Source organism: Ursus arctos, unplaced genomic scaffold, assembly GCF_023065955.2.
Source record: "Ursus arctos isolate Adak ecotype North America unplaced genomic scaffold, UrsArc2.0 scaffold_5, whole genome shotgun sequence".
NCBI lineage: Eukaryota > Metazoa > Chordata > Mammalia > Carnivora > Ursidae > Ursus > Ursus arctos.
The window spans coordinates 52,489,201-52,508,338 of NW_026623067.1; the positions used below are offsets into that span (position 1 = coordinate 52,489,201).

At 34.2% G+C, this 19,138-nt stretch overlaps 1 protein-coding gene across 1 annotated transcript in view; it reads left to right on the top strand.

Moving 5' to 3' along the window:
• The window catches only part of CWC27 (CWC27 spliceosome associated cyclophilin), a 182,848-nt gene that overhangs the window by 86,474 nt on the left and 77,236 nt on the right, over positions 1-19,138 (top strand). The window contains exon 11 of the mRNA XM_026498896.4: positions 5,363-5,466. Within this exon, the coding sequence (XP_026354681.1) occupies positions 5,363-5,466 (104 nt within the window). The remainder of the gene's footprint in view (positions 1-5,362; positions 5,467-19,138) is intronic.

Below are 19,138 nucleotides of genomic sequence, written 5' to 3' on the forward strand. Positions count from 1 at the left end.
GGTCTAAGTTACCATCGAAAGGGAAGCCATTGAAACTTGTTATTAGGAGGTCATAAGTTACTTTTTCTAAGACAGCAATTTAAGGAGTATATGGGTTACTAGTAAGGTATTAAAGTAAGTGGATAGTAGGTAAAATGAAGCAAGAAGAGCAGGTGAGAAATTGGATATAAAAAAATTAAAAGCTCAAAGCTGTAGAGGAATTGGAGGAAAATATTCCCACCTGGTCACTCATAAATGCTTGGCATTTAGACTCTGTCTCAGATTCTCTTCCTAACTCTATCTTTTGTTACTAGCCCCAACCCCTATAAATATTTATGATACAGCATAATGTTTTAACACGCACCCTGTGTTTTCCCGCCTCCCTGTCTTGATTTAAACACACTGCTCAGGTGCCTCTTCACTGTATCTCCACATGGGTGGGTAGTTTGTATTCATCTTTCAGGGCATAGGTCAGTTGTCTCCTCTGTGAAGCCATCCCTTATTTAGCCTACTGTAATCTTTCCTTCTCTGTAATGCAAAATGCTTCAGACATTTCTTTGTCATGGCAGTTCACCACTTTTTATTATGTACTGTTATTACTTATTTATGTACAAGATTTATGTCCCTCCTTGGAATTTAGGCTCCTTGGAGATTTTCTCAAGGTATTAGTGTATCATAATGTAAAGAATACAGACAAGCCCATTTTTAGTTTCGATCTCTGTCAGCTACTGATAGATTGTGTGACTTCAGGTTAAGTATTTAATTTCCATGAGCCTCAAACTTCTTATCTGTAAAATACCTATACCACAGGTCATTGAGAAGATTAAGTGGTAAGGGAGGTGATTTCTGTGCCATCACTCAGAATGGTACTGTACAAATATTAGATGCTCCAGAAATTACTGAATAAATTAGTCATTTATTTGCTGTTACTAAATATATAAAGGCTACTATAACTCCTAGGCTGCTGCTATTTTATTGGGCTGGTTTTTTTTTTAAAGAAATTCTTTTTTCCGTTGGACCAGATAAAAAAATATTATAATGCAGAATTATCTGGTGGATAATGATGATATCATAAAAACCATATTAAAATTCAAATGAACTTAAATTAGAAACATACTTATTAGGGAAAAAAGTTAATTAGCTCAGAGTTAATAGTTTACAGAAGTCTTTTTTTTTTTTTTTTTTTTTTTGAGAGCGGGAGAGAGCAGGGGTTGGAGGAGAGGAGAGAGAGGGAGAGAGAGAGCATCCTCAAGCAGACTCCCCTCTGAGTACAGAGCCTGATATGGGGCTCAATCCCAGGACACTGAGATCATGACCTGAGCCCAAATCAAGAGTCGGATGCTTAACTGACTGAGCCACGAGGGCACCCCAGAAGCCATTTCTTTTATCATACAAACAGAAACTAGGCTCTGAGGGCAAAAATATGCTGCCTAGGCTCTAAAGCAAGCCCCTAATTTGGTTGTATAAGGTGACATGTACTCTAGGCTTACAATTTTTATTCTCATTTTAACAGATTTAAATATATTCTAGTGCCAGTAGATAAGATTATATTTCAGAAAATATAAGATTGGGAACCCTAAAATTAGACTGTGCTGTAAGGACTTCATTCCAGGAGTTATGGATTACACAAGTACCAGCAAATAGTATTGTTTCAATAGTCTGGAAGATTTTGACAATGTTGTAAATTCTGAATCATTTGAAAAATTCAGTATAATGAAGCCATTTTTAATAATCTTATAGACCTTCTCTTCTCTGTCTCACTTTGTCTTTTTTGAGTTTTTATTCATCCTTATTCAGTTTGTATGTTATTATGGCTGCTTCAGTAGTGCATCCAAGTCTTTGACCATTTAAGGATAGATCTTGAGAAGCTGGCATTATGCGTTCATTACCCTTTATAAAAATTATGAACAAAGTTAATCTCCACATGTAGTAGAGGTAACATTTATTTATAGTAAATAACATAATAAAGAAATATACCTACATCACAAGCAATCCTTAACTGTAGTGCTATTTTAAACATGATCTAAATAATAATAGCTACCATCTGTTGAACATGTATTCAGTGCCCAATATTTTAAATATCTTACCCCCATTTTACAGTTGAAGAAACTGAGTCTCAGTTAAGTAATTGTTCTTAGGTCGCTCAGATAATAAGTGATAGAGTTAGCCTTTAAATCAGGACTTTCTGAATTCAAAGTTAATCCTTTTGATTATTGTGTTTTACTGCTTCTACAACAGTATATACTGTCATTGCCTCTCATATTTTACATACTTCAAATTACTCTCATAACTAGTTTGTTCAGCCATCATGCAGTATTTCCTGTTCAACTTTCAAAATAATCTTTTCCTCAAAGACCTTAGTATTCAGAAAACATCATCTAAATTTCTGAATTACTTACCAAATTAAAAATTTTTTAAAATAGTATAATAAAAAGTTAATGGTATTTAGTGGATAGAGCAAAGATGTGGTTGCTATTCCCCGTGCTCATATAACTTCAAGAAATAGAAAGTAATTACATTTATCTGAGGAACACCTAATGAGAGCCTAAACTAGGCATTGATGCTGAGTCAAGAGGAGTAGTTATATATGAGAGAGACTGGAAAACGACATACTTCGACAGTGATTCAGTGGAAGGGTGGGGGAACAGTCCCAGAGGAAGTTTAAAGTCTGGTCATTAAGAGGAAAGTGGTTCCACAATCAAATAGAGACTTCCGGAAAAGGAACAGATTTGGGCAGGGAGGAGATGACTTCAAGTTTGAACATAGTTTGTAATTATGCAGCATCTAGCCTCCGCTATCCATCTAGATCTGGTTCCTTCAAAGGTGGCTAGTTTGAACTAAGATGCCCTGTAAGTGTAACATAGACACCAGAAAAAGAATGTAAAATATTGAATTAATATTTTTATATTGGTTGTATGTTGAAATAATGATATTTTAGACATATGACGTTACTGAGTTAAAATAAGTTATTAGGGATGCCTGGGTGGCTCAGCGGTTAAGCATCTGCCTTTGGCTCAGGTCATGAGGGATCAAGTCCCACATGGAGCTCTTTACTCAGTGCGGAGCCTGCTTCTCCCTCTGCCTCTCCCCCAACTCATGCAAGCACTCTCTCTCTGACATAAATAAATAAACTCTTCTTAAAAATTAAAAAAAAATAGTAAGTTGTTAAAATTAATTTAACCTGTTTCCTTTTATCATTTTTTTTAATGTGGTTCCTAGGAAAGTTAAAATTGCATATATGTCTTACCTTATATTTCTGTTGGACATCACTAATGTACATGGAGATTTATAATGGGTAGTTAGAAATGCAGGACCAAAAAATCAGACAAAACATCTAGATTTGGAAATAACATATATAGAAGTGATATTTGATGTTATGAGGTTAGATAAAAATGCCAGTATACAGGGCATGGAAATGAGAAAAATGCCAAGAATTATAGGCTGAGAACAGAACAAATAATTAAGACAATAAGAATTACAGAATCAAGACTCTAAAGTGGTACACAGTCTGATTAGAATAGAATTTCAAGAAGGAAGGAGTGGATAATATCATTGAATGATAGAGAAGCTGAAGAGGAAAAGAAAGCCCGAGAAAAGACCATTGAATTTGGTTGATACAGAAGCAGTTTCAGTAGAGTGTAAGAAGGATAGATTGCAAGAGATAGAAAAGTTCAAGGTTGAGAAAGTAGACTCTATACATAAACTGTTCTTTCAGGAAAGGAGCCCACTGGTGAAGATAATCATCACTTGATTGGTGCAGAGTCCAGGGAAATTTGAGTATATTTGTTGGCGGAATGAAAGGATCAGTGAAGGAGTGCTTGGAGTTGTAAGGAAGAGAAGATAATTGCTATAGGGCAGTCCTAATGTACTGGATCCCAAACCTGAATGCATATTGGAATTACCTGGGGACCTTGTTACTGGGACAAATTCCCAGGCAACATCTCACATCTAACAAAATAATATTCTCTGGAGGTTTGTCTCTTGGAGCATGTCGTGAACAAATTCTTCTAGGTGATTATAATATACTCGTAAGGACAAACAAGCCAAGAAAATTAAAGGCGCTGGTGAGGATATCAGTGAAATAACTGACCATATCATCTGGAATGGTTAGAGAGCCAGGTGGGTCAGAATAGGGCTGATGGATCCTGAACTATGAAGGTGTTGGCTTTCATTATAACATAAATGAGCACAGGTTCAATAGGAATGAAAGACTGAGAAAGTTAAAAATGTAGTAGATTTTGATCAGAAAGGGAAGTTTCAGAATTCAGGATCTTGGAGGCCAAGCAGATAGAAAATATAGCTATATGTGTTTGATGTGGAAAAGCAGTAAAAAGAACTGAGTTGTGCACATTGTAAGACCTATCAGTTTGGTAACTGATACAGGACACTGTTTTAAAAGGGGGGAAAAAGTGTAAGATTTGGGGATCAAGAAGAAGCACAAAGGTTGAATCAGTATGGAAATGTTTAGACCTAAGATTCCACAAAAGTTTGGCTTGGTTTTCTTTTAGACCTTTTCCAAAGTTGCTACCTACTCGGGTTTACAATGTTCTTTGAGTATCTGTTATCCATTCCAGCTTTTACTGAAATAGGGTAGATGCCTGACATTCACAGATATGAAATGCAAAGTTTTGACTGGCAACAAGTGAACCTAATGGTTCATGTCATGGGTACCACGCACATGAATGTGAATTTACCCTAAAACTGGCTTGTAGAAACTAGTCATGTAACGACTTGTAGTGAAGTCAGTATTTACATCTCAGTTTACCTTTAATATATGACTGTATTAATCATCAGAATACCACAGCCTGCTAGGTTTCACAGAAGATGAAATTATTTGCCAAATTGTGGTATCAAATGAATTAAAAATTTAGTTTTTAAAATTCAGCCTTAACATTTTAGCACTGCACCTAGCATGTAATTGCTTGATAAATGGTAGTTACTGGTGCCAGTTCAGGAATTAATCAAGTTTTAAAGCCACATCTTTTTGTGTATATCCAGGTTTAGAGAATAGAATTTCTATTAAAATTTTGCTTTGATTCAGGATCTCTATGATTTATTAAATTGGAACTAGAATGTTAAATTCACAGCTGAATTAGAAGAACAATGGGTCATTTCTCACTTATCTATTCTGTTTGATACATTTGAAAGGGAGTATATTTTACAGGTAATTCATATTATATTGCTATTATGAAAAATTGGAGCTTTTAAAATAATCCTTTAGCTATGTTTCCATACCACAATAGACATGTAACAAAATGTATTACATTATTTATTTTGTTTTTCTTAGAGATTTAGTGTACCTGAAAACCAATAATCTTGTTTTTGCTAAACAGTTTTCTGTCTGAGTTTATTATATACTTATATAACTATTTTTGCTTTATAGTGACGAGCTCAGAAAAGAAGCAAGACAGTTAAAGCGGGAACTCTTAGCGGCAAAACAAAGAAAAGTAGAAAATGCAGCAAAACAAGCAGAAAAGAAAAGTGAAGGTAAGAATATTTATCAGGCTTTTATTTTCACTTGGTACATTTCCTTCTTCCTTCCATCACCTCTTCCTTCCTTTTCTCCTCTTTCCCTCCTCCTTCCTTCCTGAGTTTTGCTTTTTTTTTTTTTTTTTTTTTTTAATACTTTCTTTGGATAGTTCACCAATAAAATTTCTAGTTAGGGCTTTGTCTGAGAAGTAAATTCAGGCAAACATGATCATAACTATTATTCTAAAAAGCTTAATGAAAACTAACAGACTTGACATCAGACAAAAGTTAAATGCCATGGGGCGCCTGGGTGGCACAGCGGTTAAGCGTCTGCCTTCGGCTCAGGGAGTGATCCCGGTGTTATGGGATCGAGCCCCACATCAGGCTCCTCCGCTATGAGCCTGCTTCTTGCTCTCCCACTCCCCCTGCTTGTGTTCCCTCTCTCGCTGGCTGTCTCTATCTCTGTCAAATAAATAAATAAAATCTTTAAAAAAAAAAAAAAGTTAAATGCCATAACACATATCTAGGAGTGCAGAAGAATACAATATTCATTTTTTATATTGTATACCCTTTAAAACATTAAGAAAAGCATTTAGGCCCTATGGTTGGGACTTCTGTAAACATTTGTGCATTGGTTTGAATAGTATGGAATATAAAGTCTTGTGTTTTGTTTGTTTATGTTAAGACACTGAAAATCTAAAATACTAATAAAGCTAATCAAAAACCAAAAAATAATAATACCCTGCTATTTATACAGGTTAAATGTGTTCTTCATTTTACTATGATTCTTATGAAGCTAAAAGGGCTTGTAAAACACTCTTTCACTGAGGATCTTTAGTTTAAAGATGCTAGTTTAGTTTAAAACTGTTTCACCTATAAAACATGTAATGTCCAATTTCCAAATTAACAGATTGGAACCCTCTGTTTTCTTTTCACAGTAATAAATTACACTGTAGGTTCAGTGAAAATGATCAGAAATTTTATTGTTAGCTTTAATAATATATACTAAATTTGGCTTAACACATCTGCTTTATGCATATGTCTTCTATAATCTCCTGCCTTTTGGATACCAAGAATTGCTTTTATCTACCAGGTTCTATAACAGTTTACTTGGAGATATATCAAAAAATAAGATGCCACATCTAGCCTTAAAGATTACATATTCTAACACAGAACAGTGGTATAGCATTTAGCCATAGGCATTAGTATTCATTTTAAGTAGCAAAAGTAATACCACATAACTATCTAAAGGATATAGTTCTTAGATTATTTGCACCGTATCCCCCATTGACTATTATAGTAAATAAAGGCAGGCACTTAATGAAGAATTCAAAGTCACTGAAATATATTTGAATGAAACTATTAAAAAAATTAACTCACAATAATGACACAAATTATAAGCTGAATTTAAAAGAAAGGATAAACTTATGTGTGACTAGGTCATGTAGGTAAAGTATAACCCAGAACAGAAACAAGCTATATTGGCAATACTGAGATTTGAAAGAAGTACAGTGAGGCTTATCTTATTTTTAAGTTAAGACATAATTTTCTCATTTTAAAATGAGAAAGCATTTTATATATATGCATTTTAAATATATGAAAGTAATTCCTTTCAACTAGAAAAAGCTTTTACTTGAACTTTTAATTCATTTTTGAGCTAATAAATATTAGTATGCCCGTGTGTCAAGAACCATGCAGGGCCAGAGGTATGAAGTTGGCAATAGATGGATGGTTCTTGCCTTTATAGTTTATGATCTAGTAGGAGTGAGAGAATTGGAAATAAATAATAACTGTAATAGTGCTCTACAGTTAAGGCTTATATTAGATATAAGCAGTGCTGTTTTAACTTACTGATCTGCCTTTGAAATGTTAAATGCAATTAAAGAAAGATTTGAATCGTAGAATGATTTCTTAACATGAAAGATTCTTCTAGAGCTGATTTCAGTCTATTTATGAGAAAATTAGCCATGTTAAAACTTTTTTATGCCATAATTAGAGAATTACATTAGTAATTACTTTTCTGAATTTAATGTTGCTTATATCTTCTGGACATACGTGGATTTTCCTTAAATCTGAATGTCAGTTAAATTTAGCTTCCAAAAAATGTGGGGCATTTTTAAATTTTTGATTGTTTTATTTTTAAATAATTTTAGACCTACGGAAAAGTCAGAGAGTTCCCATATACCTTTAATGTTAAGGTCTTATATAACCATAGTGCAATGATTAAAACCAAGCAATTAATGTTGATATATTACTATTGACTAACTACAGACCTTATTAGAATTTCACCAGTTTTCCCACTAAAAAACTTTTTCTGTTCTATTTGTCCATCCAGAATTTCATATTGCATTTAGTCATCACATCTCTTCTTAGTCTCCTCTAATCTGTGACAGTTTCTTAATCTTTTCTTGTCTTTCATGTCCTTGACACTTCGAAGAGTCCTGGTTAAATATTTTGTGGAATGTCTTATGTGAGTTTGTCTGATGTTTTCTCATGATTATATTAAAATTATGCATATTTTTGGCAAGATTGCCACAGAAATGATATGTCCTTCCCAATGCATTATAAAGTTACCTACTGTCTTTTTAGTCATGATACTACCTGGATCACTAGTTTAAAGTAGTGTCTGTTGAGCTGCTACACTCTAAAGTTACTCTTCCTCCCTTGGAGATTTTGAGTATTTGGGGGAAAAAAATACTTTGAGACGTCTGTCCTGTTTCTTTTCAAACTTTCCCCCACTAATTTTAGTATCCATTGGTGGATCTTGCCTATAGGCAAGTTATTTACTGTCACGTTCTAATGGTGAGTTTTTATTTCCCTGATTTGCACTATTTTTATTACTTGGAATTCTTCTATAGGAAAGATCTCTCTCTCTCTATGTATTTACTTATTTACTCACTTATTTATATCAATTTGGGCTTGTGAATATTCACTTTATTCTATGTGTTATGATCCCAAACTATCATTTTTTATTTTGCTGTTCATATAGTACCAGAATTGGTCATTAGTAGTTTTTCAGGTTGGCTCCTGTGTCTTTGCAACTTGCTGTCAACTTTGAGCACATTTTTACTTTCAAACACAAGATGCTTCAGGTTGATCTTGTGTTTTTCCCTCTCCAGGCCTGAAATCAACCACTTCTTCAAGAAATTCTGGTTTTCCATTGTATTTGGCACTAAGAAACCAAGATCTAGGCACTGAGTCAGTCTTTTTATTTTGATTCTTATAATTTTACAGTGCTATTAGGAGCAGTATTGTTTTATCACCATCTTATTAGAATGCTGAACAAAATATGCTTTTAGCCCCTCTCTGTGATGCATTATGAATTACCTTTTTCTTGGAATTGTATTTCCTCTAAACTTACTTGACCTTTTTAAATTGACTAGTATGGCTGATGCTGGAAAATTGTTTATTATGAAGGATTTGTGAATTTCAGTAAACACTACATTATATTTGAAATTCATATGTTACTGTGGAGCTTTTAAGTCTAGTTTTCCTTCTTGCCCCATGATTAAAAATGACACCATGAGACATCTCACTGCACAGCATTTTGGAAACAAAGAATTTTAAGCATCCCTGAATGTCAGAACTTAGTCTATCTTCCCAGCTGAAAGATATTCGATGGTTAGAACTATATAAACTCTGGGAACAGATCCAAAGGTTCTCAGAAGCGTTTTCATAGTAAGATCATCACAGGGAAAGAAGCTGAAAGTATTATTTGACTTTGGCTCTGTAACTTCATACATCAGCTGAACCTATTCAGAAAGGTTTCTTGATTGGGCTATATGGCTGCATATCTGGCTTTTATAAAACATCTTCTCAAAAAGTAAACAGGAATTTATTAAGATTTTTAAGTCCACTTACTAGCAGTGAAGTTATTTAAGCCTGTGTGACTCCATTTTCTTACCATAAATCCAGGTAGAAAATGCTTTGTGTACCCCTCAAGGTTCTTGTAAGAAGTAAATTAGATAATGAAAAGACCTTTAATAAATTCATAGTACTATATAAAAATAATTTTAAATTTGTAAGGAGAAAAATATAGCTATTTCTGGTTCCATTTTGTCCTGTCCAAATCCTACAAATGGAAATTTTGAATTTTAATACTGTGTTAGTTGCAGTTAAAGCCCGTAATCAATATAGCTATATATAAATACAACATAAATCACAATTTCAAAATAAATATTCCTTTCACATGCTTTCACAATTCCATTTTATAATCATATTCTTTGTTAAAAGGGTTTATGTGTGAGCTTGTCTACATGCTGAAGTAAAGCATCCTGTAGTATTATTTCCTGATTTTATGAAGTTATCTGTCTAACACTTGCTGACTATTGCCACTTCACTTTAGAATTTAATGTAATATCTTCAGATTAAAAGTACGTGGGAAGAAATCCATCAGAACAAAAAAGCTTTGTATTCTAATGCCTGTGCATTAATCCACCCAGTTTTGGCCTTCTTGTGTGAATGGAGGCCTCCCATTTAGCATTTAGCCAAGGGTTCTAATAGATATGATACTTTATTGGGGCTTCTGTCATTTTAGGAAATCTCCTTTGATCAGAGAGTAATCTTCCTTTGGTTTTATAATCTTTACCCAGTTTCTTGGGCCAGATCCTTAGCCAGGTTTGTATAGACAAACAGGAATTTATATTCTAACTACAGTTGTACTTCTGAATCTCTTATCTCACCTTGGGCAAGTTACTTTAAAATCAGGACCCGTCTATTTCTCTCTGTATAAATTATAAGAGAAATAAAATGTGCTATTCCTATTTTTATAATTTTTACTGTTAAGTATTTCCTTTTTATTAATTCCTTCAAATCCATTATGACAGAAAATAACATATTTTTGTTGCTTTCACATCAGTGAATACTTTGGGCCCCATGCAGCTGAACAATCCTAATTATTTACCATTTGATATTAACCTTATTGTGGTGATAGTGCCATGGGCATGGGCACATGTCCAAACCCATCAAACTATACATGTCCAAACAAGTGTAGCTCTTTCATATACCATCTATGCCTCAACAAAGCTGCCCCCCCCAAAAAATATTAATCCATAACCCAGAAACCTCCTGACATCTCTGCCCTAGTAAGAAAACATACACTTAACAATTGAGCCAACCTATTGATCTTTTGAAAGCCAATGTAAAACAGAGTGTCTCTATGTACTAAAAATGTATATAGGACCATCCATTTTCTCTTCAGTCTTCCCAGGAGAGCTCAAAGTCTGCTATTCCTTATATCACAAGGATAGTGTCAGGTAACAAATATGATTATACCTCTATATAAGAAAAGCATTACATAAATATTACCTCATAATTTTTGTCATTGGTTTGCCATCTAAATATGTTTAAAGGCTTCAGATAATGTATTTAAAAAGGTTTCACTAAATGAAAGAAACAACATCAAGGAATAAAGCCATTATTTTAGTCTACAATTAGAATTTTTTATGATAGCGTGAAATTTGACTCTAAAATTCAAAACAGTTAGGTTGATTTCTCAGTTGAATACAGAGTCTGCAGTAGGTTCTAAGACCCCAGTTTAGGTAAACAAGGAATGAAGTATTTTACTTTAGATACCTGCAACGTCAGAAGGGATGTACTGCAGAACTATCCTATTTACAGCCGGGGAGTCTCTTTAGTCCCACTGTAAATCATCCTGACCTGTGCACAGGGTTTTCATACCAGTTTGAATAAGATTGGTAGTTAATCAGAGATAGAGTTGGCTTCCTATATTGGCTCTGTCAGGTTCTTTAATAAACTATATAATCCTTTTCATTAAATTATGTCTCTAAGTCCTTTTTCCAGGTTTCTTTGAGTTTCATCATATCAAAACTAGTACCAAACTGAACGTAGTCACATAGAGATACAGGTTTGGACATATTCTCTAATTAGTTTTACAGAGGTAAGGTATCAGATCCTCTTTGCAAAGTTCAAAGCACACAGTACCTATTCTCTGACTAGTGCCAGAAATTAGAGGAGGAAGGGCAATCTGAGCTTATAAATCAAGAAAGAATTTTAAAGCCTCTTCATGAACACATCCCAGGGGTGTTGTGTACCTTTCAAATTTTACCAGGCCATTTCAGGTCTCATCAGACTCTCTTTTTGACACTGGATTAAGTCAAACTAAGGCCCCTCAGGCTTGATAGGTTGTAAAACTATATAGTTTTTGACTACTTTTCATCTGTCTAACATATGATATTAAACTAGCTTAATCTTGGTTTTTATAAGAAACAGAAGCTCTTTTGGAATGTTAGCTCTGTGTTGTGCCTAATACCATGTAGAATTCATCTCTCTCACTAAGCAAACTGGTACTTTTTTCCAAAGCACTTAACTTCCTTCAGGTATTTGAGTCATCATTTTCTTCTTGGAGGCTATAAGTATCAAGCCTATTTTTCCCATAGTCTACTCTTAATCTTTATGCTAACTTTTAATGTTATTTACATAGAAAAGTCAGAGTATATTTGCAATTGACTGATAGAAAACCTCTCAGGCCAGCCATCAGTAATACTCTATTTATTCTTATTTTGTGCATGGTACTAATAAATTGATTATCCATTCTAAGTTCAGAACAGATGAAAGAATAATAAAAGTGAGGGAGAGTACCCTTTAAAAGGGGAAATATTATGGTATGTGACGTATACCTCAAGAATTAGAAAATAAATAAATAAGCAAAAGAAAAGCCAGGATAGGGGCTGGCCTCTGGATCTTGCTAGCCCACTATTTTATTGGACTTAAAATTAAAAATAAAAAAAGTGAGAGAGAAAGGCACAGCTAGGGACATTCATTCTGGCAGCAGCAAGAGGTGATAGCCGACCACTTGACAGTAAGAAATAAAACACAATAACTAGTAGGAGTGGAATATTACGGATTTGTTGTACTTCATTCTACTTGGAGAGCATGTTTAAATTAAAGTTATTGATGCTCATTCAATTAAGAAAAGTTTAGATGGTACTTATTATCGTTTAGTAAGGCAGAGATTGGGCAATGATTCTTACCTAACTGGTAAAAAAAATTTTTTTTAATGATTTTACTCAATTAAAGATAAAGATTCTCTTTTCTGAAATATTCAGTTATATGGAATGCTTCATTTCTTAGAAGTCCTAGAAAAATAAAGACTCCCTCTGTAGCCAGGATAATCAGTCTCTAAAGTAAAATTTTATTACATACATGTCACTACCTTCAGGTGCCAGAAAGCATGCTATATTTTTAACAACGTCTTTCAATAATATAACTTTAAAAATAGTGAAGACTTTTAAAGGCAGAGAGCAGATGTAAAGATGTGCATACCCTCATATTTAGACCAAGAATTTCATCTCTTGACTAAGACTAAGTAGATGATCATTTCTAATTTGAGAGTCCATGAAGTACTTTGTTCTTTTTTGGACAGTCCATCCCCGACTTTCTCGCTAGCCATCATGAGCAAATCCTGTTGGGCTTTACTTTGAGAATCATACATTATGGGCATATTTAATTTTATGTGCAATGAAAAATAAACTTTAACCAGTCCTCCTCATCTGTTGGTTTTTTTTTTATGAGCCAGTGTGTTAGGGGTATCTCTTTGCAGCCCTTAACTGTCTCTTTAAAAAAAAAGAAAAGCTGTATTATTTCTTCCAGTTATAAGAGTAATGTACATCCTTTGCAAAAATATGATAACTGTAGAAAAGCATAAAGGATAAAGAGAAAGATCACCCCATAATACTTCTGCCAAAAACAACCTTGGTTAACTATATGATATTTGTTCTTCTCGACTTTTTATCTTCATGCCAGAAACACACATGTATTGTTTTCCATAATGTTATTTTATCATAAACTTGTTTGTAATATGCTTTTAAAAAAACTTTGCAAGTGAAATTGAGATAACTCTTAAATGGACAACCTGATTTTAGGGGTTTTCTTTCTCTTAATTTTCTCATATCAGAGGGATATAGAGGAGGATGGATGTAAAGATGGTATAAATGTAGTTTAAAGGTAAAAAGTTCCCACCGTTTTCAGCTCTAGTGTTTAGAAGATGTGAAGGCACTGACACCAGGACTCCATTTCCACTGCTGATGGGCACTTTTATACCTCTCATGAATTAATACTAAACAACAAAAAAATACTGATTAACATTGGCTGAGGTAGCCTGTCACCTCTTCATTTCTCAAGTGACCAGTGATAAATCTGCAGGGAAACATTCTAATCAATATCGAGAGCATGAACTGAAATAATTACAGATTTGTCCTCTTTAGAAAGTAGGAGACGAAGGGTCTGTCGGTGTATGCACATGTTGTTTTGTATTTTGTTTTGTTTTGATATTTAGATTGTCTCAGGGGAGAACTAATATCGTCATTAAAATTTTGATTATAACCAGCATTCTTATTTGGGAGTGGAGTTGTTAACTATTCCAGATTGCTGTCAAGACCTTAAGTGAGATGTTTTTCTTTTATGTGACATTTTATGAGGTTTTGCCAAAAATGACATCAAACATGTAATTCATTTGAGTGCTGAGTTTCTTCCACATCTTGCAGCACTTAATCAAATTTGAAAAAAGATAATCTTTTCACAACTTCGGAGTGTAAACCTGTGAATATGTTGCATTAAAACTTACTTTGGACAGTTTAATCTGTGTGGTATTAGGTTGATTTTTTTTTAACAATTAATGGAATATGCTGACAGTTTCTAGTGGTTATGTTTTCAAAATTCTGCATATAAACTCCTGGCAGACGGTATGGATGCAGCTTTTGAGTATTTGTAGTTTTTCATGCAAAAAACATAATCCCTAAATTATATTAATAGCTACAATAAAGAATTTGAAATGCCAGAAAGGACGAAGAGAATAAAGAAGTTCTCAGAATGTCAAAAGATGTTAAAATATTGAGAATCTTGAAGACGCTATTTTGAAGTATAAAAGTAGTTTATATTGATTTAATGGCCACACAAGTATGCTTATTTAAAGCATTATGCTGCAGTATGTTTAAATTGTGGAAGTGGACTAGCCTTAAGCAAGGCTAGTCTTGAGCAACAGAAACTCTGATCTTGACTGTGCTCTATTTACACTGAATACTTCTGTGCAGTCATCATAGAGTTTTGGTCCTGAAAGGAGCATCCAGCTCTACCCCTTCATCATATACATAGAAGGCCAAAGGCCAGCCAATTAAGGGGCTTACCTAAAATTACACAGCAAACTCAAGTCCTCTGGCTTCCACAGCTCTGTTCTTCAACTTGATCCAACCTTGAGGAGATACAGTCTGTAAAATTTTAATTGGTATTTATTAAAATCTACTTTGGTTTTGGTGAGAATAATTGTTTCTAAAACCCTTCCTACAAACCTAGAGTCTTTTAAAAAGCATGTTATTGTCATACTTGTTGTTTCTTTTCAAAGACTAAACATGTAGTTTTGCAATGACTGGCAAAAAATGTAAATGTTACAGAAAATGTTAATTTCTGGCAATATGGCAGACTAAGAGTCCAAACTAATCCTCCCACTGAAAACAACTAAAAATGTTGGATGTAATATAAAAACATTTTCTCATATTATCCTAGGAACTTTCAAAAACAAACAAACAAGAAACCAACCAAACAAACAAAATAAGAAATACCCAAACCAGGGAATAAGTAAAGATGTGAATTAAGAGAATAAATGGAACACTAGGTCAGTCTTACAAATACATAATATAAAACCTAATGGTTTCTCAAGGTAGGGGGTGTTTAATTGAAGACTATCCCATATATAGTTGGGAGCCCAAACATCCTTATCCTTTTTGGCAGGGAGAATTAGAAATAAGCAGAATCATCTTACCCCCATCAAAGAACTACAAGGCAAACTGCCTGTCTTGAATCATTGTACTAACTATCTGGGTACAAGAGCATTTCCTAGGGACTCTAGCCACAAGAAAGTCTTCTCATCACTTTAAAGCCCAATTCATCCTGCCTGGGTGGCCTCAAAATCCCCCAGCCAAGAATTTACTTGGAAACAGTCCTGGATCCTTAATGCCCCAAGAAGTCTGATACAAGCAAACACAAATCCTTTCAGGAGAAACCTACGTTCATTCACTGTACTCAAAGACAGTTCAGAGGAAAATGAGTAGCTTTGAATGAAAACACACACACACACACACACACACAACATACACACAGAATACAGGTACCTGACGAAAAGCTAGTAGAAAGAACAGACAACAGAATCAGACTCACAAATTCTTAAGTTTTTATTTAGACACTAAATGATAAATAAGTATATGTAATACATGTTAAGATAAGAAATATTTAAAAGTATATGGAACAAGAAGATTTTAAAACTAACTTAGGAAATTTCCTAGGAATGAAAAGTATGTAGTAGTTGACATTGAAAATTCAGTAGTTTTTATAGCAAATTAGACATAGCCAAAAAGAGCATTGGTAAACAGAAAGATAGAATTGAAAAAATTATATGGATTTTAGCCCAAAAAGAGATAGGAGACCTGGAAGAATAGAAAAAAAAGGATCTAATAAAGCTTATCAACTTCTAGGAGGAAATCAAAGGACAAACAAAGCAATATCTGAAGATCTGATAGCTGAAAACTTTCTGTAACTAATGAAAGAGATCAATTCACAGAGTGAAGAAGAATAAAAAACCTAAAAGAGGATAAATAAGAAGAAATCCAGATGTACACACACCATGATAATATTCAGAGCATTCAACACAGAGAGACCTTAAAAGCAGACAGAGAGAAAAGACATTACCTTTAAAAAAGCAAAAGCTGGGGCACTTGGGTGGCAAGCATCTAACTCTTGATTTTGGCTCAGGTCATGATTGCAGGGTTGTGAGACTGAGCCCTGCATTGGGATCTGTGCTCAGCGAGGAGTCTGCTTGAGATTCTCTCTCTTGCTCTCTATCTCCCTCTGCCCCTCCCCCACTCATGGGGGGGGCAAAAAACCATAAAGAATAAAAAATAAATAAAATAAAAAAGCAAGTGCTGATTTCTCAACAGCAACAGGCATGGGCATTGGACAGAATATTATCTTGAGTGTAGTGAAGGAAGGTTTTCTTCAGGCAAAGAAGAACAGACTCTGCTACCTGCATACCTTCACTAAAGGAAATTCTAAAGGACATACTTTAGGCAAAAAATAGGTGAGCTCAGATCAAGATCTGTACTGCAAAGAGAAAGGAACATAGTAAATAGTAAATATATGAGTTTATCTAAAGAAATACTAAATGAGTAAAATAATAATGTCTTGTGCTTAAAATAAAGATAAAATTAACAAAAACAGCATACAAATTTGAGAAGCAGGTAAAAGGAGTTCGGAAGTATCCTTGTATGAATCCTTGTTCTGGAAGAAGCTAGAGATACAAATTAACTTGAGACCGCAACATATTAAATATCCACATTAATATTTTTAGGAAGACTACTAAGAGGACAGGAAAAGGTCATATATTTCAATCTAGTAGAGAAAGAGATGGAATTAGAGGGGAATTAGAGGGGAAAATTCAATCTGAAAGGGGACAAGAAAGAAAAGAAAAAGACATGCAGACTGAACAGAATTTTAAAAACAACAGTGCAAAATAAGATAGTAATAAAATATATATCTATCAGTAATTATGTTAAAGTCAAACGCTTCACCTAGAAGACCAAGACTATCAAACTGGGCTGAAAAACAAATTCAATCATATGCTACTTACAGGAAAAACATAGTAAATATATCGGACAATTGCATCTTTAAGGCAAAATGTATTATTATGGCTAAGAGGGCTTCTACATAATAACAACATCTTCACTTTGCCAGGAAGATTTAATAGTCTTAAATGTGAATGGACCTAGTAAGACAGACTCAAAATGCATGAAGCAAAATTGATACACTTATAAGGAGAAGTGAACAAGTCCTTCTTATTAGATTTTAATACACTTTTCTTAGTAACTGAGTAAGCTTTATAAAAAATTAATAAGAACATAGACAATTTGAACTACGCAATTGATATCGTGCACAGAAACAGAGTGTGGCCCTCAACAGCTTCAGAATACACACTCTTTTCTAGCACTCTTGAAACTTTTATGGAAAGTGGCCACGTAGTGGGCCATAGAGAAAATTAGAAAAATTTCAGAGGATTGTTTTCAAAACAACTACCTGCTCTGACAAAATGCAGTTATTAGCAATTAACAATTGATTTTAAAGTTACTGATTTCCAAATATGTTGATGTGGCTATAGCAACACTTAGAAGGGAAATTATAGCTTTAAGACTTATATTTCAGGAAATTACTGGAAACATTTCCTATGTAAAAAAGCTTAAAAAAAAGGCAAGCAAAATTAACCCAAGAAAGTAGAAAGAAGGAAATAATAAAGAGCAGAAATCAGTAAAAAGGAAACACTTGTTAGATCGGGGTTACAATTATAATAACCAGTAATATAACTTTTTAGTCCCTTACACATAGTAGATAACCAGAAAATTGATTTGATTTTGTTTTTTCAGACGTGTGTCACTTATTCTTTACCAGATGTCCTTCCAATCCAGAGAAGGTAACTACTTATTATGTACAAGAAGTGCCATATATGGAAGTTTCTATTAATACAGCTAGTTTTATTAGTCACGAAAGAAGTTACTATTAAAAAGAGAGCAGTAGGGAGAAGCAGACAGACAGACACTCAAAAAATACAGTGTTTAAATAATACTGGGGATTATTTCTCTGCTACAAAAGGGCGCAGGTATGAACCCTTCACAGCTAGCAGCTCATTCAAAGACCCAAGTTTCTTTTTTTTTTTTTTTTTAAGATTTTATTTATTTATTTGAGAGAGAGTGAGTGAGAGAGCACATGAGCAGGGGCAGAGGGAGAGGAAGAAGCAGCCTCCCCTGCTGAGCAGGGAGCCTGACACGGGGTTTGATTCCAGGACCCTGGGATTAGGGCCTGGGCTGAAGGCAGATGCTTAACCAACTGAGGCACGCAGGCGCCCCGCCAAGTTTCTTTTATTTTGTTTTTCTGCGATCTCCTAGGATGTTTTCATAGTCCACATGACTGAACCTGGCCCTTTGCTGAAGCTTCATATCTGTGTTCCAGCAGGGGAAAGCATAAGTACCAGACAAGTGGCTTCATCTTGAAGATGAAGATGACCCAAAAGTTGCACACAGCAGTTTCAGTCATATCATTGTATCTTGAATCAGATGCCCATACCTAGGTGTAAGAAAGGCTAAACTACATTTGGGTAGCCAAGCGCCTAGCTAAAACTTAGTGTTGGGGATTGGAAGGGTGGGGTTTGGTTCTATGACTAAAATTTAAAAGGGGAGAAGGAATTCAGGGAGAAAATTAGCAGATGCTATTACATAATATAAAGAGGCCTAAGAAGAATCAAAAAAGCAGTAGTTCATTTGATCAGGAAAACTTGACCAAGTATCTGAGCCATTTTTAAGAGATGAGTAAGATTTCTTTGCAAAATGCATGGCAGTAAGTAGAGCAATAGTTGAAAGAGTGCCCTGCAGGGCAGAAGTCATAACTGATTCATCTCCATATGCCTGGTATTAGACATGGTGACTGGCAAAATACAGGTATTCAACAAATAATTGCTGAAGGAATGAATGAAATTAACTTCTGTTTAAAAGGATAATTATGTAATTTATAAGCTAAGAGAAAAAGAAAATAAGAATGAAGAGAACTAAAGATTATCTACTTTTTTGAGCATGAATCCATGGTAAAATGAAGAGCACATATGAACAAATAATGAACAAAGTAATTTTAGATGATAAGG